Below are 18,730 nucleotides of genomic sequence, written 5' to 3'. Positions count from 1 at the left end.
AAAACAGCCTAATTTTCACCATGGTAGAAAACCTATAACTCAACCATTCCACTTCAGACCACAGAAATTATTTGACTATATGTTTTAACAAAATTCCTGCCCATGAAATGCTTAATAGAGAAGATGCAGGATGTTCTCCATAATTTATTTGATCCAAATTACATTTTAGCTTCTGTTTCCTTCATAATGGAAGAACTCTAGAGAAGAACACTATCAAACGGGCACTATATTAGATTTAGGAAAATGGTGCAGGATAGAAGCAGATAATCTAGTGTACTCTAGATATTTTAGATTTCAACTCTCATCAGATGTGATCACTATGAACAATGGGAGATGAGGTCTAAGTATTTCATGGGTACCAAGTTCTTACAGAGCACTGGAGTTAAAGAAAATGTCATGCAGGGTGGGGATTTTATTAATCGAGCAATCTCCTTGTTCCTATAGTTTAAAAAAATATTCAGATTAATCATGGGTCTCCTAATGTGCAATCTGGTCTTTCAGCATGAAGACCAATTTATAATGGATTTTCAACATTCTGATAAAACTGATAAAAATTCCCAAAACTGGAAATTGAGCCAGTTTATATGTAATGCTAAGAAAATATTTATTTAATTTATGTTTGTGAAAAAGTCATAGTAACTCCTCTATATTTTGGATACCTTATGCAAAACCCTGGCTCCGTTGAGAGGGCCATAATCTTGGGAGTGAAAGAAAGATGACTACCAGCCACAAGACTGGTGATCTCAATTACAGCAGTGATGGATGTACTGGAAGCATCTGAAAAGCCAGGTTTGGGGACATATTGTTTTGGAGGAGGTCAATCTATGTGGTCAGTGGTCACTGAGTCAACACCAATTTGCTGGCACATAATCCAACTATATATATATATATATATATATATATATGTAGGTAGGTAGGTAGGTAGGTAGGTAGGTAGGTAGGTAGGTAGGTAGGTCTTTGGTTATTCGGGTTTTCTCCTGCATAAAATTGGAGGTGTCTTGGCAACGTTTCGACGAAGTCTCATTTGTCATCTTCAGGCTGGTGTTTTCGGCTGGAAATGGCTGGAAACCCACCCTTATTGACAAACAAGTCCCTAATACAAAGAATGACACCAGACCCACACTCATGAGAGCCACACAGGATATAACCACCACACATCCACGCAGAAAGCAGACTCAAACCCACACTGATGATGAAGCATGACCGCGGACCAGAAGCCAGACCACAGCTGCATCAATTAGCCACTTTAAACCCCTCCAATCCATACATGAAGCAGACTGACACCCACCATGAAGAGGTAGCACGGCCATGAACACGAAGCCAAACAACAGCAACACAGCTCACCAGCTCAAATCCCCCTGCTACTCAGACTAACCCGAGCACAACCAAGCCCCCACCCAAACAGAATACACACCCATCCAATCAGAGCACAGCCAACCCCCCATCCAATCAGAGCACAGCCAAACCCCCAATCAATCAGAACACACCTCCACCCAATCAGAACACAGCCAAGCTCCCACCCAATCAGTTCACACCCCCACTGGCAGTTAAAAGGAAGAAGAAGCTGCGATCACACACATTGCTCCTAGAAGCACGAAGCCGAAAACACCAGCCTGAAGATGACGAATGAGACTTCGTTGAAACGTTGCCAAGACACCTCCAATTTTACGCGGGAGAAAACCCGGATAACCAAAGACCTACATACAAACACCTGCGAAAACCTCAGAAAACATATATATATATATTCTTATATACACACACTTAATCTATATTAATATCATATATAAAAATCAGAGTCACTATGTTATATAGGGACACTATAGGGCAACTATAGTATATCATGGAGACTTGGCAAGATGATAGAGGAGTTCTATAGGAGCCCATCAACTACTGGTCAAAATAGTGAGCAAAGATTAGTTTGCTAACTTAGATTATCTTCCATCTCCTTTTCCAGGCTTCTGGAGTGTTCAGAATGTACCTTCTGAATGATTGGATGAAAGTGTATTGGCTGTCCCAGTTTTTATAAGCTCTGGCAGAGCTGACACAACAAAGTCAGTGTGACAAAAAAAAATGTTTTGCTCTGGTTTCAAATAAATTGTGGCAAAATAAAACAAAAAAGCTCAGTTTCTTTAAAACTAGCCAATATTGCATAACTGGGCCCAGACTGGTACCAGCTGCTCATGTGGAAATGCCCTGAATTGAACCAAATGGAAATATGCTATGTTATCTTCATACATATTTAGATGACAGTTGATAAGTTAGCATGACTAATTTCCTTCTGCTCATGCTCATTGGCCAATAACCTTCTCCTCTGTCTTTCATTTTCTTTTCTTCTCATCAGGTACTTGAAGGAAACACTAATCCATATGACATTGTCCTCAAGGACCTGGAGCCACCTATTATTGGGCGATTCATTCGCTTCATCCCAGTGACTGATCACTCTACAAATGTGTGTCTCAGAGTCGAGCTGTATGGTTGTGTTTGGTTGGGTAAGCACAACAACCTTTGAAGAGGATTCATGCTGAAAGAATACTTCAGTCAGGGAACAGCAGATGGATAAAGGAGAGGTCCTAAGACCCAAATTGTCAATAGGCTAAAAGATGCAAAAGGTTGATGTTTGCAGAGATGTGCATTGCGGAATTGTCTAGTGTTTCTCTGCCTCAGCAAACTTTAAGATGTGTGGACGTTAACTCTCAACTGAAGTCCACACATCTTAAGGTTGCTGAGGTTGAGAAACACTGATCTAGAAAATCAAATAGGAATCGAATAGAATAAAACTTTATTACGGTCCTCGACCAGCAATAAACATACAATAAATTAAAAATAATACTGACATTAATCATGAATAGTAACAGATCTAGAAAATCAAGCCTACGCTCTGCCTGTGTGGAATGCAAGTACAACCTTCCTATACAGAGATAAGCACAAAAAATATTGTTCTATAAGCTTAAACAGAAGCTGATTTTTACAGATAGTCTTGATTTGCCCAGGAAGAACCAGCTAGAGGGCGTGTGTGTTGTATATGTGTGTGATGGAGTAGATTCCCATTGCCACCCCTGGATATTCAAGGAACATAATGCATGTTGGTGCTGTGGAATGAAATTGGACTTACATTTGCCAGGAAATATACTATGAAAATGGTAGCGAACCTTTTATTCACCAAGTGCCGAACAGGTACGTGCTTCGTGCACTTTGTGTGCGCATGCTATCCATGCTAACGTGCGGCTCCTCCCCCATGCACTGCATGTGCAACTGCATCATCTGTACATGTGCACGGCTTTCACACATGCCCCCCATGCGCTGCACGTGCAACCATACCATCTGTGCATGTGTGCGGCTTTCACACGTGCCCCCGTGCAGTGCGCGTGCAACACACTATCTGTGCATGTGCACGGTTTTCACATGCACAATGCATGTGCATGAACATCATCTACACATGCGTGCGCTGCATGCAAGTACTCTCACATGCATGCACAAACATTCGTACATGCACAGAAGAGCTCCAAAGACCAGCTGGGTCCCCTGAATTGTGCACATGGGCACCGGAGGCCCAAACACCAGCTGAGGCACGCGCATAGCTGTAGGTGAGTTGGGTGACAGCTGACGTGCCCAGAAAGATGGCTCTGCATGCTACCTCGCGCACGTGTACCATAGGTTCGCCTTCACTGTACTGTAAAATGATGTCCATTTTTCATGTGATGTGTCTCTTAATCATTGATAACTAGAGTATTGACCAACACTAGGTTCTTGGGAGAGTTTTCCTCTTTTTTTTGCTAAGTGCCCTACAAGTGTTAATTGAATTGGTACAGGAAAAATACAAATTGAAGATTTTGTTCTAGAACATTGTAACATCACTACATCACTGTAGCAATATCTAGTCTATATTAATGTTTGATCATCATTGCAGTGATTGGTTGACATACTATTTTGTTAATGCCCAAATCCTAATTCTTTTATATTACTGGTAGTTCCAATGGTGCTTTGGCAACTGGGCTTCCTTGGTTTTTTTCTTTGAAAACATTTTGCTTCTCATCCAAGGAGTTTTTTCAGTGCTAAGGAAGTATGTGGAATGGAAACAATTTAAAAGGCAAAAAACAAATGTATTATCTTTGTGCAGAGGCTGGATTTATTAAATTATACAAAAAGAAAGAAGGTCCAGATAAATTTGAAATAAGATTTTGGAATTAATTATAAAGAATCCTTCCCATAGGAAAACTCAATATGATAAGATTTTAAAATTGGACACTAGAGATTATAATTAAAGGAGAAGAACACTTCACTTACAATTATAACACGAAGCAAAATATTTCACCTGGATATATTGAATACTTTTAAATTACACATTAATTGATAAGGTACTTATAATCTGTCTTGCATCTAACCTATATTTCATAACCATCCTATTTTCCCTTCCTCCCCCCCCTCCAATTTTTATTTTTGGATTTGATTTATATATGCCGCCCTTCTCCAGAGACTCAGGTGGCTTACAATGCGTTAAGCAATAGCCTTCATACTTTTTGTATATTTTATAATTTAAACTTACATCAGTCCAGCCCCGTGAGGGCACGCGAGCTGTCGCCCCAGTTCAGCTCTGCTGCGCATGCGCGCGCACCTCCTGCCAGCCAGCTGATCTTCGGGTCTCTGCTGCGCATGCATGGAGGCTGTGCGCACATGTATGGGGGAGAGGCGCATGCAAGGGGGCCACACTCGCATTGCATTTTGGGGAGGCACATGCGTGCTTTGGGCACTTGGTCTGGAAAAGGTTAGCCATAACTGGTCTAGCCATTCTCTGCATCTAAAGAAGTAAGCTGTAATTCACAAAGCTTATGCCTTTTAATAAAATGTTGGAAAAAAGAAACAACAAAAGTAACTCTACTTCTATTCCTCTACAGATGGGTTGGTTTCATATAACACTCCAGCAGGGCAACAATTAGTTCTACCCGATGGCAACATGATTTACTTGAATGATTCAATCTATGATGGTTATAGGTGAGTTCTCTATTCATATGTCCAATGAGGGAGAGAGAAAACTTTTAGACCATATTAATATTTGAGCAAAATTGTCCAGTGTTTAAATGTGAAAAATAGAAGTAAAATATAAAATGTAACTACAGTATTTTACAGAAGGTTTTGGCTTTCTGGTACCTTCATATGATTTTGATGATTAGGGAGACATCTTGTGTTCAGTGCAACCATCCTTATTTCCAAATGTGCATTTTATGCGAGCAATAGTATGTAGGCTAAAACTCAGGTATTTGTAAAAAAAACAACAACTAAAAACTGCCATACTTATATACCATTATAAATCTGATAAATACAAAATATGCATTTGAAAAAAATGTTATGAGGTGACCCAAAGAGAAACAAAGAGATCTTACAATATTGATACAAATAATCCTTGCTTAATGGCTGTTTGTTTAGCAACCTCCCCAGTATTACTTATCACCCAGCTTTGAAGTTCTAATGGCTGCCCCCGCCCTGCGGTCATGTGATCTCATTTTGGCAACTGGCCTGCATTTATACCCATTTGCAGCATCCAGCAGTTATGTGACCATGATTTACAACAATTTTTTTTGCTGGAATAATTTTGGTTTCTGGCAAAAAAATACCCTTTCGGGGCAATAGGTTTGCTTAACTTACGGTACGTGTTTAGTAAGTGACCACTGCAAAAAAAGGTCATAAAATCGGTCATGGTCACATAGTCACTCACTTAACAACTGGCATGACTTGTAACCATAATTCTGGGCTCAATTACAATCATAAATCAAGGATTACCTGTATATAGGAGTCACAAGGGGACATCAGGCTCTTTTGCAAATGCTATCTACAAGTGTCTATGAATCTCTAGGATGGTGGGAGTGGCCTCCAAAACCCTTTCTTCCATAAATTGCTTTTAAAATAAAAAAAGATAATCAGCCCTAGCTAAAAGAAATATTTTATTCTATTCCTATATCACTGTAATTAACTTGATAAATAATAAACCCCACTATCAATATCATTTATTACCATTGCTTAACAGATTTGTATAGACTTTTATATCAAAATTTACAAGATAAAAAGAAAATAAGAAAAAATCAAATACAATATAGGTGCCCGGGCTGCTCGACGCCCTCTCGGGGCTGGTGGTGGAATTTCCCAGACTTATTGTTCTGGGGGACTTCAATCTGCTGTCCCTGGGTGTGGCGTCGGGTGTGGCTCGGGAGTTCATGGCTTCCATGGCAGCTATGGACCTGACCCAGATTATCCAGGGCCCGACTCATGGGGGGGGGCACACACCCGATCTGGTTTTTGTCTCGGAGCAGTGGCGAGATGAGTTTGGTGGGGGATCTCCTACTATTTATCCCCTGTCATGGACTGACCATTATCTCCTTCGGCTAGGCTTCCATTACGCCACCCCTCCTCGCTGGGAGGCGGAACCGACCATCTGGTTCCGCCCCAGGCGCCTGATGGACCCTGAGAGGTTCCAGAAAGAGCTTGGGATGATCCCTCTCTCTCTCTCCCATGCCCCGGTCACGACCCTGGTAGAGGCCTGGGAAGAGGCTGCTACCGGGGCTCTGGACCGGGTCGTTCCTTTGCGGCCTCTGACTCGTCACAGATCCCGGCCGGCTTCCTGGTTTACCGAGGAGCTCCGGGAGATGAAGCGGCGTAGACGAGGCCTAGAGAACTGTTGGAGAGCGGGCCGTTCCGAATCCGACCAATTTCAATTAAGGTTGGCCACATGGGCTTACCTGGTGGAGCTGGCGGCGGCAAAGCACCGCTACTTCACCGATGTCATTGCGTCCGCAGAGAATCGCCCGGCTGCCCTGTTCAGGGTGTCCCGCTCCCTCTTAAATCAGAGGGTGAGGGAAGATCCTTTACAGGGACGAGCCGAGGAGTTTGGTCAGCACCTGTCGGACAAAATTGCTCGGATTCGGGACGGCTTGGACTCTGACTGGACAGAGTCAGACGGGGGTGAGACAGCGGGTCCTGTGTTTTGGGAAGAGTTTGATTCTGTTACCCCAGAGGAAGTGGACAGGATCATGGGGAAGCTGAGTGCGACCACCTGTGTGTTGGACCCATGTCCCTCCTGGCTGGTTTATTCGGCCCGGGAGGTGACACGAGGCTGGATTCAGGTGGTGATAGCGGCTTCTTTGAGGGAGGGAAACTTCCCGACTCCCTTGAAGGAGGCGGTGGTGAGGCCCCTCCTCAAGAAGCCGGCCTTGGACCCAGCTGTATTAAATCATTTTCGTCCAGTCTCCAACCTTCGCTTTTTAGTGAAGGTTGTTGAGAATGTGGTTGCACGTCAGCTCCCGCTGGTCCTGGATGAAGCAGACCCGTGCCAATTGGGTTTCAGGCCCGGGTACAGCACGGAGATGGCATTGGTCGCACTGGTGGATGATCTCTGGAGGGCCTGGGACAGAGGTCTTTCCTCTGTTCTGGTCCTTCTGGATCTTTCGGCGGCATTTGATACCATCGACCACGGTATCTTGCTGCGTCGCCTCAAGAAGTTGGGAGTGGGAGGCACTGTTTTACGGTGGTTCTCCTCCTACCTCTCGGGTTGAATGCAAGCGGTGTTGGCGGGGGGGGCAGAGATCGACCTTGAGGCCCCTCACCTGTGGGGTGCCTCAGGGGTCGGTTCTCTCGCCTCTCCTGTTCAACATCTATATGAAACCGCTAGGGGAGATCATCCGTGGCTTTGGGGTGAGGTATCATCAGTACGCTGATGATACTCAGCTTTATATTTCCACCCCGAACCAACCCAGTGATGCCCTTGATGTGATGGCCCGGTGCCTGGAAGCGGTACGGGTCTGGATGGGCAGAAACAAATTGCAACTCAACCTGGCCAAGACCGAGTGGCTGTGGGTACCGGCATCTCGGTTTAGGGGAGAGGTGCCATTGCTGACTGTAGGGGATGAAGTTTTGCCCCCTATAGACAGGGTGCGCAACTTGGGCGTCCTTCTGGATTCACGGTTGAGCTTAGAAGACCAGATAACGACCGTGACCAGGGGGGCATTTGCCCAGATACGTCTGGTGGGCCAGTTGCGTCCCTACTTGGACTGAGATGCCCTACGCACAGTTACTCATGTGCTGGTCACCTCGCGGATTGACTACTGCAATGCTCTCTACATGGGGCTGCCCTTGAGGACCACTCGGAGGCTTCAGCTGGTGCAAAATGCAGCCGCGCGGGTTGTGATGGGAGAATCCCGATACTTCCATGTTACACCCCTCCTGCGCAGTTTGCATTGGCTACCGGTTGCCCTCCGGGTGAGATTCAAGGTGCTGGTGTTGACCTATAAAGCCCTACATGGCTTAGGACCAGGATATTTGGCGGACCACCTACAGCCAGCAACAACATCCCATCGCCCGGTTCGCGCCCATAGAGAGGGCTTACTCAGGGTGCCGTCGGCTAGACAGTGGCGGCTGGCGACCCCCAGGAGTAGATCCTTCTTGGTTGGGGCGCCCACCCTCTGGAATCAACTCCCCTTGGAGCTCCGACTAGCGCCCAACCTTCGCACCTTCCGCCGGGAATTAAAAACCTGGCTTTTCAAATCCCTTGACCTGGTCTGATGATAGGGTTTTAAGGGTTTTAATGGGTTAATTTTAAATTTTTTAGATTTTAGTCTTTATTTTTATTGTGGCTTGTGTTTTATTGTTGTGAGCCGCCCTGAGTCCATTGTGAGATAGAGCGGCATATAAGCCGAATAAATAAGCCAAATAAATAAATAAAATAAATACTGAAATGCTAAGAAAACAACTAAAAAACTTTTAAAGACTTCAAAACCAGAGTTCCCTGTCTTCCTACATCTTGTGGTTCTCCTTGTTGCACCATATCCAGCTCTCTTGCAGCTGCCAAAGAAAACGTCACTCAGCACATATTTTTCATACATTTGCAAGACTGCATCAGCATCTCTCTCACTTGGACATTACCAGTAGTGGGTTTCAAATCCCATTGGCACCGGTTTGCTCGCAGGCGCATGTGCACTCGTGTGCATGTGCACATTGCTTCTGCGCATGCGCAGAAGCGCATGCGCAGAAGCTTCTGTGCATGCGCAGAGATGTCCAGGTGGGTGAGTGGAACCTCCCGCTGCCACTGCTACCAGTTCACCCGATCTGGGAAGAACTGGTAGCAACCCACCACTGGACATTACCATATTTCTACTAATGTCTGGGAAAACAGCTCACTTTGTAGCATTTTCCACCTATTTTACCTTGAGCTTCCAGGAAATATGAAAAGGCTTCATATCAGTGTTCAATACCATAACATCACTCAAACAGTTTGTTGTTATAACTTGAGCTTGATGACTGGGAGGCCTCGCTCAATTTTTTTCTAGTGGATTTTCAGTCATAGGTTTTTCTGAGAATTGAACTTCCCTGTCAGAAATAATCATTTGGGGAGCTCCATGGAGGTGGTAGATATGAACCAGGAACATTTTTGCTAATGCCTTAGCTGTTGGGATTCTTGGGCAGGGGATAAAATGGACCTGTTTGGAGAACGGGTCTGTAACTACCTAAATGACTGTATTTCCAGTGCTTTCAGGCAGTTCGACAATGAAGCCCATAGAGATCTCTCTCCAGGGTGCTGAAGGCTCAGCTATGACCTGCAAAAGTCCGGGGAATTTTCCTTGCCGTCTTTTAGCTGCAGCACAAACAGGGCAGCTGGCCACGTAGCTTTCTATGTCCTTTTTCAGGGATGGCCACCAAAACTGTCTTTTGATGAGGTGCAGAGTTTTTACAAACCCAAAATGTCCTGCTAGTCTGGAACCGTGGCATCTTTTCATAAGGTCCAGGCATTGGGTTGCGGAACATACAGTTTTCCTCCTTCCCAAGCTAAGTCATCTTTAATCAAGCAGTTGTTTTTATGGGTTTTGAACCATTCATCATCGCAAAGGGCTTTCTTGAATGCCTGGATGGTGGCATTGTCAGTGGGCTAGTCTTGTAGTACCTTATCATGCTGCTTTTGATCTGCAGATGCTAATGGTGCCTGGGGTGGATTAATAACAATATCCCAGAGCTCCTTAGCCTTCAGGAAACATTCCATTTTTGCAGCCCAAATAATAAAATTTTTCAAGGAGGCAGACAGCTCTCCTTGAAATCAACAGCCATCCTGCAAGCCTTCTCAGCCTTGTTCTCTTTTACTTATAACACAGGCTGTCCCCCAGCTTCATTACAAGTTCAGTCTTACTGTGTGTTTGGACTGCTTGGGCCCATAACCTTTCAGAGTCTGTAGCTATCCAACCAATGCACAAATAAATAATTCAGCAGGATTCATTTATAGAAGAAATGTATATTGTATTTATATACAATAATATAAAACATGATGCATGCATACAATGAGCAATGCAGCTCTTGCAAAATGGTAGAAAGAAGAAGTAGCAAGAACAAGGACAAGAAGTAGAAGCAAGGAACAGAACACTCAATCAAAGACAAACAAACAGTTAAGCACAGAACAGTTAAGCTAAGCCACGCCCAGGCTCTGAGCCATCTGACATGGCTCACAACAAATCCTGTGTCTCAGTCACCAAACGGTTCCCATTGGCTGACTTGTTGTTATGGCTATTCCAGTTCATAAATTCTTATACACCGACAGCTTTTTGGCTCCCTGTCTTTATCTAAATGGACTTTCCGCTAAGGATTCCATGTTTCAGCTTCTGCTTCTGCAAAATCAGCCTACCACTCCATCCCATTTTAATTGTGTTTGGAAAAAATCCCCTTTCACTACCAGATTTGGACAAACTGATTTTGTTGAAATTCAGTAAGGAAATGCTAATCTTGTCCTCTTTTTTTCCCCTTCTCATATGTCTGCCATCAGCATGACAGAAGGATTAGGACAGCTAACAGATGGGGTTTCTGGCTTGGATGATTTCAGACAGAGCCATGAATATCATGTATGGCCTGGTTATGACTATGTTGGTTGGAGCAATGAGAGCACCACAAATGGACATGTGGAAATCACCTTTGAATTTGACAGAATCAGAAATTTCACCACCATGAAGGTTAGTTGTCAAAATTGAAGCTGCATTCAGAATTCCTTTCAGGTTGCCAACCACATACTATTTAGAGTATATGGAGAGTTGAGGGATCCTCTCTATCCAAAAATAGTACCTATCTTTTTCATTAACTTCTTATCCCTGTATAGTGAATTTTGTTTATGTGCAATTAAAAGAAATGAAAACAAAAAATTATGAATTTGTTCACCCTGGCGACATTCCTGTGAATTCAGAATATCCCATGAATCATTGGCATATTAGTGTGTTCACATAAGCATGAATACCAAGCTGAAATATAGATGAATTGAAACCCTTGAGTTATATGAATTTGCTTTCCTAATTTGCAATTTCACAGACAGGCTGACTCTCAACTGGAAAGTAGGGACATACCATAGTATTCCGGCATATCTTATATTATAGCTGCATATGAAGCAGCCATACTTGTAAAAAAATGGAAACAGTTGGGACACATCATGGTTCCAGAGGTAAATAAACATGACCAGTTTATAGAACATCTATCTCTATTACGCAGGTTCACTGCAACAATATGTTTGCCAAAGGAGTAAAGATTTTCAAGGAGGTGCAGTGTTACTTCCGCTCTGATGCAAATGAATGGGAACCAAACACCGTCTCCTCGTTACTGGTACTAGATGATGTCAATCCCAGTGCTCGCTTTGTTACAGTACCCCTTTTCCATCGGATGGCTAATGCCATCAAATGCCAGTTCTACTTTGCTGATTCCTGGATGATGTTCAGTGAGATTACCTTCCAGTCAGGTATGATGGGAATTCAGGATGTTAAAGGAAGTGTAATATACTGAAATCACTGATATATTAATACACAAAAGGGGCAGAGATAGCCTCATCTAAAATGTTACTTATAAATAAATTCTGGAGATAAAGTTACAGATTATTTATTTATCAAATTTCTATACCATCACCTACATGATTCTGGGTGGTTCACAAACAACAATGGTGGATTTTATATTGGATTTTATGGATTAGGGCTTGCTGCAATGCTACTACTTAATGCCTTGCCAGCAGAATTCTCCCCCCCGCCCCCCGGAGATCTTTGGCCCTCTCAAGGAGTCAAAATAGAAAAATGTTTTAGTAAATAATATAGACTTAAACAGTTTTTCCTTTTGAGTTGTACAAAGAATTTGCTGAACTAGGCATTCCAATGCATGCAGGTCAGGCTGACATGTCTCACACATGCTAGGCTTCCATAGATAGCAGTCACTGTTTTTATCAATGTTGATAGGAGATTTACTATATTGCTTAATTCCCACAGGCTCTGAGCAGTTGGAAAAACAAAGCCATAACAGAGGGTTTAAAAAAAATAGTTCCACAAAACATTCCCAATCAGCATACTGTAACAGTACCATCCATAAAGGTAGACTAAACTTTCACTTCCCCACATGTTTTCATGAGCAGTCTTTGCAGTTCAATAAGATGAAGCTGGAGTGGATATCTGGAAGTAAGCTGTTGCATAGAAAGGAGGCCATCACTGAGAAGGCTCACTTTGGGGGGGTCTCTGTAGATGGCGTTACCTCAGAGGAGGAAAACCTTATCAAACCTTCTCTTCCCAATTATGTAACTTTAGATCTCTTACCTAGACAGACCCAAAAATGAACATTGGAACACAAGTCTCCCTTCCCAGTTATAGCCCCACCTTTTAGGGGAGTGTTAGACAAATGCTAAAGCATGAGAGACCACAGCTCAAGCTTTCAGCCTCGTATTTCTTCTTCAGTCTGAGATTTTAAATAGTAGGAATAAGAGCAAGACTCATTAGGGTGACAAGCAGCTCCAATGTTCATGATGAAATTCTCCTAACATTCTGAATAATGAGTTAAAATTGCACCATGAAAATGTGGCCATTTTGCTGACAAATTTTGGTCAGTTCTCTTGGGATATTTTGGGTGGGCTACAGAATTGCATGCAGTCTGTGGATCAAAAGTTCACCATCTTTATTAGACTGTTGATAGTAAGCAACAGATGTGGGTAAATAATTGTCATACTTAGCAAAATAAGTAACAGAGATTGCCTAGATGCTGTTTGTTATTAATATTATTAAAATAATTTATTTGCTTCTTCATAAATGTAATAGTTTCTTTTTAGTGTAATGTTATAGAAAATATTAAATTAATATGATAGAAAATATTTGACACACATTTTTTAGTTTAAAGTCCAGCATAAATCTCTTCAGTGTAATAAAGTTTATATAGTTGGACTACTGTGTTGTGAATAAAAACACAATGAGATGATTCTGTTTTAGACTGCAACTAAAGCAAATTACATTCTAAAGTTCTTAGATTAAGGCATTTAAAGAAAATCTATTGGGAAAGGAACCTTTCCCCCTTTTTGGAAAAGAAAAGAATCTTTGGAAAAGAAAAGAATCTTCCACTGAAAAAAACCTTAATCCTTCCTTCCTTCCTTCCTTCCTTCCTTCCTTCCTTCCTTCCTTCCTTCCTTCCTTCCTTCCTTCCTTCCTTCCTTTCCTTTCCTTTCCTTTCCTTTCCTTTCCTTTCCTTTCCTTTTTAGTTCAATTTAATTCAATTTAATTTGAGAACGGTAATGCTGGTTCCAGTCTGTTAGAATCTGAAGCTTTAATGATGATCACAAATATCAAAAAAATCTGAGGCAGTTGTTGTTTTTTAGTTTTGCAAGAGATCTGTTATGTCCATGCAGGTGTGAGCAGAGACTTTTCTTCTGCCATGCAGGTGCGGGACATATTTTAATGTTATTGGTTAAAGGCTGATAGTTTTCCTTTAAAAGGGGCTATCAGCCGGAAGTTGCATGTTGGTTTTACTGAGTCATTATCTGCAATAAACATTGCTGTTGGGAGTTTGGCTTCTCATCTGTATTCCTACTCCCACACATTCCAAGATCCTTTGTAAATTCACACCAGGCTTTGAACTGGAAATCACTGTATTTCAATTATATTGCCCCCCCTCTATTCCTTTGGCTCATTGGTAATGGGCTCAGATAAATGCCTCATAGGCTGTGACCAGGTTGCACACTGCAAGTTATACTCTTTAGGTCTATTTGTTTATAGCAGTGCAAAGTATGTGCAGTGATGGTCTGCCCACTGCCTCTGCCCTGTATGCATTTGTTGTAAAATCTACATAGGAGAGCTTTGACACCTATATTTCTCTACGAAGGGAGAATCATCCAATTGGTGAGGCATTCCTCCTACCAGCTATGTATCTTTGATTATTTTCCATTGCATCTGTTCCAGGAGAAGTCAAACCTAGATGTGACCAGTCATTACTTTGGTACTTCTGAATGGTTAACCATAATTTACTTTATGTGAGATATCCTAGGTTCATTATAAATTTGTATGGATTATATTTGAAATCAGTTTGCTAGATTTATTTTATTTGTGATTACATATTCTTGTCAGTTGGCAAATACTTAGAAAAGTGGGTTGTCCTTTCTTGTCCCTGAAGAAAATATTAGATTTATATCCAGTGCACTTATACCTTTATGCATTGTTTTTCTAAAAAGCATATCCATTGCAAATGCAAATGCAGTTTGAAACAGACAGCTTTGAATCTGATATCCAACATACTTGAGCTCATTCAAACAGGTTCATTGTTTTTAAAGCAAAAGTTTGCAATTGTTTCTACTATGCTATGAATATGAGTAATGGTTTGTGGGTTAGACAGCATCACCACCAGATGGATTTGTAAGAGACTGACCAACCGCTCTCAACATGTAGTCCTTAATGGAACTGCATCTAAATGGAGGGAAATATGCAGTGGGGTACTCTAAGGCTCTGTTTTTGGCCCAATACTCTTCAACATCTTCATCAATGGTTTGCCTCCAGAAGTTGTGAATGCTCCAACACTGGAAGTTTTCAAGAAGATATTGGATAACTATTTGTCTGAAGTGGTGTAGGGTTTCCTGCCTAGGCAGGGGGTAGGACTAGAAGACCTCCAAGTTCCCTTCCAACTCTGTTATTCTGTTTCCTTTTTCATTTTTCTTAGATACAGCTATGTACAACAATTCTGGAGCCCTTCCTGAGTCTTCATTGACTCCCACTACCTATGGTATGTATATTGCTATGTTGTGGTCTCTAAGCAAATATTCATAAATGTATTTTTATTGAGCACCACAAAATTTGTATGTCTGTGTTTATATCAGGATCCCCTGATATAGCAGGATTCTTCTGGTAAGAGTGGATGCTATTGGAGGTGAAAGGGAATATTTTTCTAAATTGGTACTTTAAAATTTGATATGTCCTCCTTGGCAGCCCTTTTTCAGAAGCTCTCATAGCACTTTCTTAGTATATGGTATGCTATATGTTATGACAGGGACATGGCGGCTCAGTGGCTAAGACGCTGAGCTTGTCAATCAAAAGGTTGGCAGTTCAGCGGTTCGAATCCCTAGTGCCGCGTAACGGGGTGAGCTCCCGTTACTTGTCCCAGCTTCTGCCAACCTAGCAGTTCGAAACGGGTAGGTTCTACTTATCTTTACTACCAGTTTGTAATGGGATCGTGTGTGCAGATCACTGATGACAACATCTAGGGTGGGGCCTCCCGCCAGTTTTACTACCAGTTCTTGTGAACCGGTCCGAACTGGGGACAACTCACCACTGGTTCGAAAGCACATAAAAAATGCAAGTAGAAAAATAGGGACCACCTTTGGTGGGAAGGTAATAGCGTTCCATGTGCCTTTGGCATTTAGTCATGCCGGCCACTTGACTACAGAGACGTCTTCGGACAGCACTGGTTCTTCAGCTTTCAAACAGAGATGAGCATCGCTCCCTAGAGTCGGGAATGACTAGCAGATATGTGCGAGGGGAACCTTTACCTTTATGTTGGAAGGCAGGGCGGAGGATTTTGGACAATACCTGTATGACAAAATCGCTCAGATCCGGGGGGATTTGGACTCTGACTGGGTAGATCAGGGCAGAGTGACGAGGAATAGACTTGAGAATGTTATCTGGGAGGAGTTTGACGCTGTGACTCCCGATGATGTGGATAGGATTTTGGGGAGACTTAGTGCGGCCACATGTTTACTGGACCCGTGTCCCTCCTGGTTGGTACTGGCTTCCCGGGAGGTTACACGAGGCTGGCTCCAGGGTGTTATCAACGCTTCGCTGAGTGAGGGCCACTTCCCCACTGCCTTGAAGGAGGCGGTGGTGAGGCCTCTCCTCAAGAAGCCGTCCCTGGATCCGGCAATATTGGCCAACTACCGTCGCTTCATGGCGAAGGTTGTGGAGAGTGTGGTCGCACGATAGTTCCCACAATTCCTGGAGGAAACATCTTATCTAGATCCGTTCCAGTCAGGTTTCAGGTCTGGGCACAGCACGGAAACGGCATTGGTCGCGTTGGTTGATGATCTCTGGAGGGCTCGGGACAGGGGTTGCTCCTCTGTTCTGGTCCTGTTAGATCTCTCAGCGGCTTTTGATACCATCGACCATGGTATCATGCTGCACCGGCTGGAAGAGTTGAGGGTGGGAGGCACCGTGTTGCGGTGGTTCTCCTCCTTTCTCTCCGACCGGTCGCAGTTTGTGTTGGCAGGGGGGCAGAGGTCGACCTCGAGGCCTCTCATCTGTGGAGTGCCACAGGGATCAGTCCTCTCGCCCCTTCTGTTCAACATTTATGTAAAGCCGCTGGGCGAGATCATCCGTGGCTTCGGGGTGAGATACCACCAGTACGCTGATGACACCCAGCTGTACATCTCCACCCCAGGCCACCCCAATGATGCCCTTGAAGTGATGTCCCAGTGCCTGGAGGCTGTGCGGATCTGGATGGGGAGGAACAGGCTCAAGCTCAACCCTTCCAAGACTGAGTGGCTGTGGCTCCCGGCATCCCGATATAGTCAGTTGACTCCATCACTGACTATTGAGGGCGAGTCTTTGGCCCCCACAGAAAGGGCTCGCAATCTGGGAGTCCTCCTGGATATGCAGCTGTCCTTGGAGGAACATCTGACGGCTGTAACCAGGGGGAACTTTTGTCAGGTTCGCCTGATTCGCCAGTTGTGGCCCTTTCTTGATCGGGATTCCCTGTGCACAGTCACTCATGCCCTCGTCACCTCTCGCCTTGACTACTGCAACGCTCTCTACATGGGGCTCCCCTTGAAGAGCACCCGGAGGCTCCAACTGGTCCAGAATGCAGCAGCGCGGGTAGTGACGGGAACAGCATGGTGCTCCCATGTAACACCGCTCCTGCGCAAGCTGCACTGGCTCCCAGTGGTCTTCCGGGTGCGCTTCAAGGTGCTGGTTATCACCTTTAAAGTGCTCCATGGCATCGGGCCTAGCTATCTTCGAGACCGCCTGCTGCTACCGACGACCTCCCATCGTCCCGTGTGCTCCCACAGAGAGGGCCTCCTCAGGGTGCCATCAGCCAATCAATGTAGGCTGGTGACCCCCAGGGGGAGGGCCTTCTCTGTGGGGGCACCTACCCTCTGGAATCAGTTGCCCCCAGAGATAAGGAGAATCCAAGACCTTAGTGCCTTCCGCCGTGCCCTTAAAACCCACTTTTTCCAGCAAGCCGGGCTGGCTTAAGAAGAAATTTTAAATGTTTGAATTGGTTTGTATTTTTAATTTTGGGCCAAATTTATATATATTTTAATTGTTTTTTAATATTTGTATTTTATGTTTTTTAATTCTGGCTGTACACCGCCCTGAGTCCTCAGGGAGAAGGGCGGTATATAAATTTAAATAAATAAATGTTATGACTTGTGGTTATAACAATAAATTTACTTACTTACATTCCCAACATTCAATACCAGTCTCAAAAGTTGTTCACCTCTCTTTGTATTAGCTTGAAATGTGCAACATCATGGGAAAAATAATTAGTTGTCCAGGCTATTTTTTCAATAATACTTAAGAGATATTCCTAGAATCAGTGTCATTGGGTATGAAGGTGCAATTATTTAATGTGCATGTTTGTGTACAAAACTAAATAGTAAAAGGATAATGTTTATAAAACCAGAAAAAAATCTTAACAAAGAAAAAATAGAACAATGTCCATGTATTAAAGAAGTACAGATATGAAAACATACACATTTACAAGGTATTGTAGGGATTCTATTATCAAAAAAGGAACTTCTAATTCCTATTGCTGGATTCCAACTTTAAGTCTTTGTCATTTAGGTTCTCAAAACCTTTTTCTTTACCACCTTCAGTCTTTCACTTCTATTTTGCTTCTGTTCTTTACTATTTCTGATGCCTTCAATAGTAACTCTCCACACCTCTGTAAGGAAATCCATCTTTCTCTTGAGAACCATTCCTGAAGTGAAAGGTTTATAGCCCTTAGACAGAGGTTTTCTATTACTGAGAGGTAAGTAAAATATCAAGTGCTTAACAAATTAAAGGTAAAGAGACAACACAATATTATAGAGATAGTTTACAAATCTATTCCATTCAATTGTGACATCATAAATTCCTAGGACTATGGAGAGACTAACTTTCTCCATACCCCCTCGGCCTGTCCCCAGCATGATAAATGATTTAACTGCTGAGAAAAGAATCTGAAACAAAATGGAGTAGGGTGGTTTATTGAATAAGCAGTAATTATGGAGCAGTTTCAATTTGAAAGGAAAAAAGTGTTTCAGAGAGTATGTGGGCACATACATGTCCCTGTCAACCACAAGCATCTTTTCCCAGGACTGAAATTGAGAAGGACAGCCATGTGATTCTCATGCAGCTCCTTTATATACCTCCATTTTATTCCTGGAAGATAGAATTGTTCCAAAAAAATATTTAACAATACAGTAAAACATAGGCAACCCATATTTTTTTTTTTAAATTTA

General features: G+C 43.1%; 1 protein-coding gene across 2 annotated transcripts in view; it reads left to right on the top strand.

Moving 5' to 3' along the window:
* Positions 1 to 18,730, top strand: part of DDR2 (discoidin domain receptor tyrosine kinase 2) — a 68,514-nt gene that overhangs the window by 24,675 nt on the left and 25,109 nt on the right. For both annotated transcript variants that reach the window (XM_034409809.3, XM_034409808.3), the window contains 5 exons: positions 2,342 to 2,489; positions 4,893 to 4,989; positions 10,790 to 10,973; positions 11,500 to 11,743; positions 14,956 to 15,018. In XM_034409809.3, coding sequence (XP_034265700.2) covers positions 2,342 to 2,489; positions 4,893 to 4,989; positions 10,790 to 10,973; positions 11,500 to 11,743; positions 14,956 to 15,018 — 736 coding nt within the window. The remainder of the gene's footprint in view (positions 1 to 2,341; positions 2,490 to 4,892; positions 4,990 to 10,789; positions 10,974 to 11,499; positions 11,744 to 14,955; positions 15,019 to 18,730) is intronic.

The sequence above is a fragment of the Pantherophis guttatus genome, chromosome 3 (assembly GCF_059756535.1).
Source record: "Pantherophis guttatus breed Tessera chromosome 3, ASM5975653v1, whole genome shotgun sequence".
Taxonomy (NCBI): Eukaryota; Metazoa; Chordata; class Lepidosauria; order Squamata; family Colubridae; genus Pantherophis; species Pantherophis guttatus.
The sequence above is the reverse complement of the archived record's forward strand: the minus strand, read 5'-3'. Positions and strand labels throughout refer to the sequence as shown.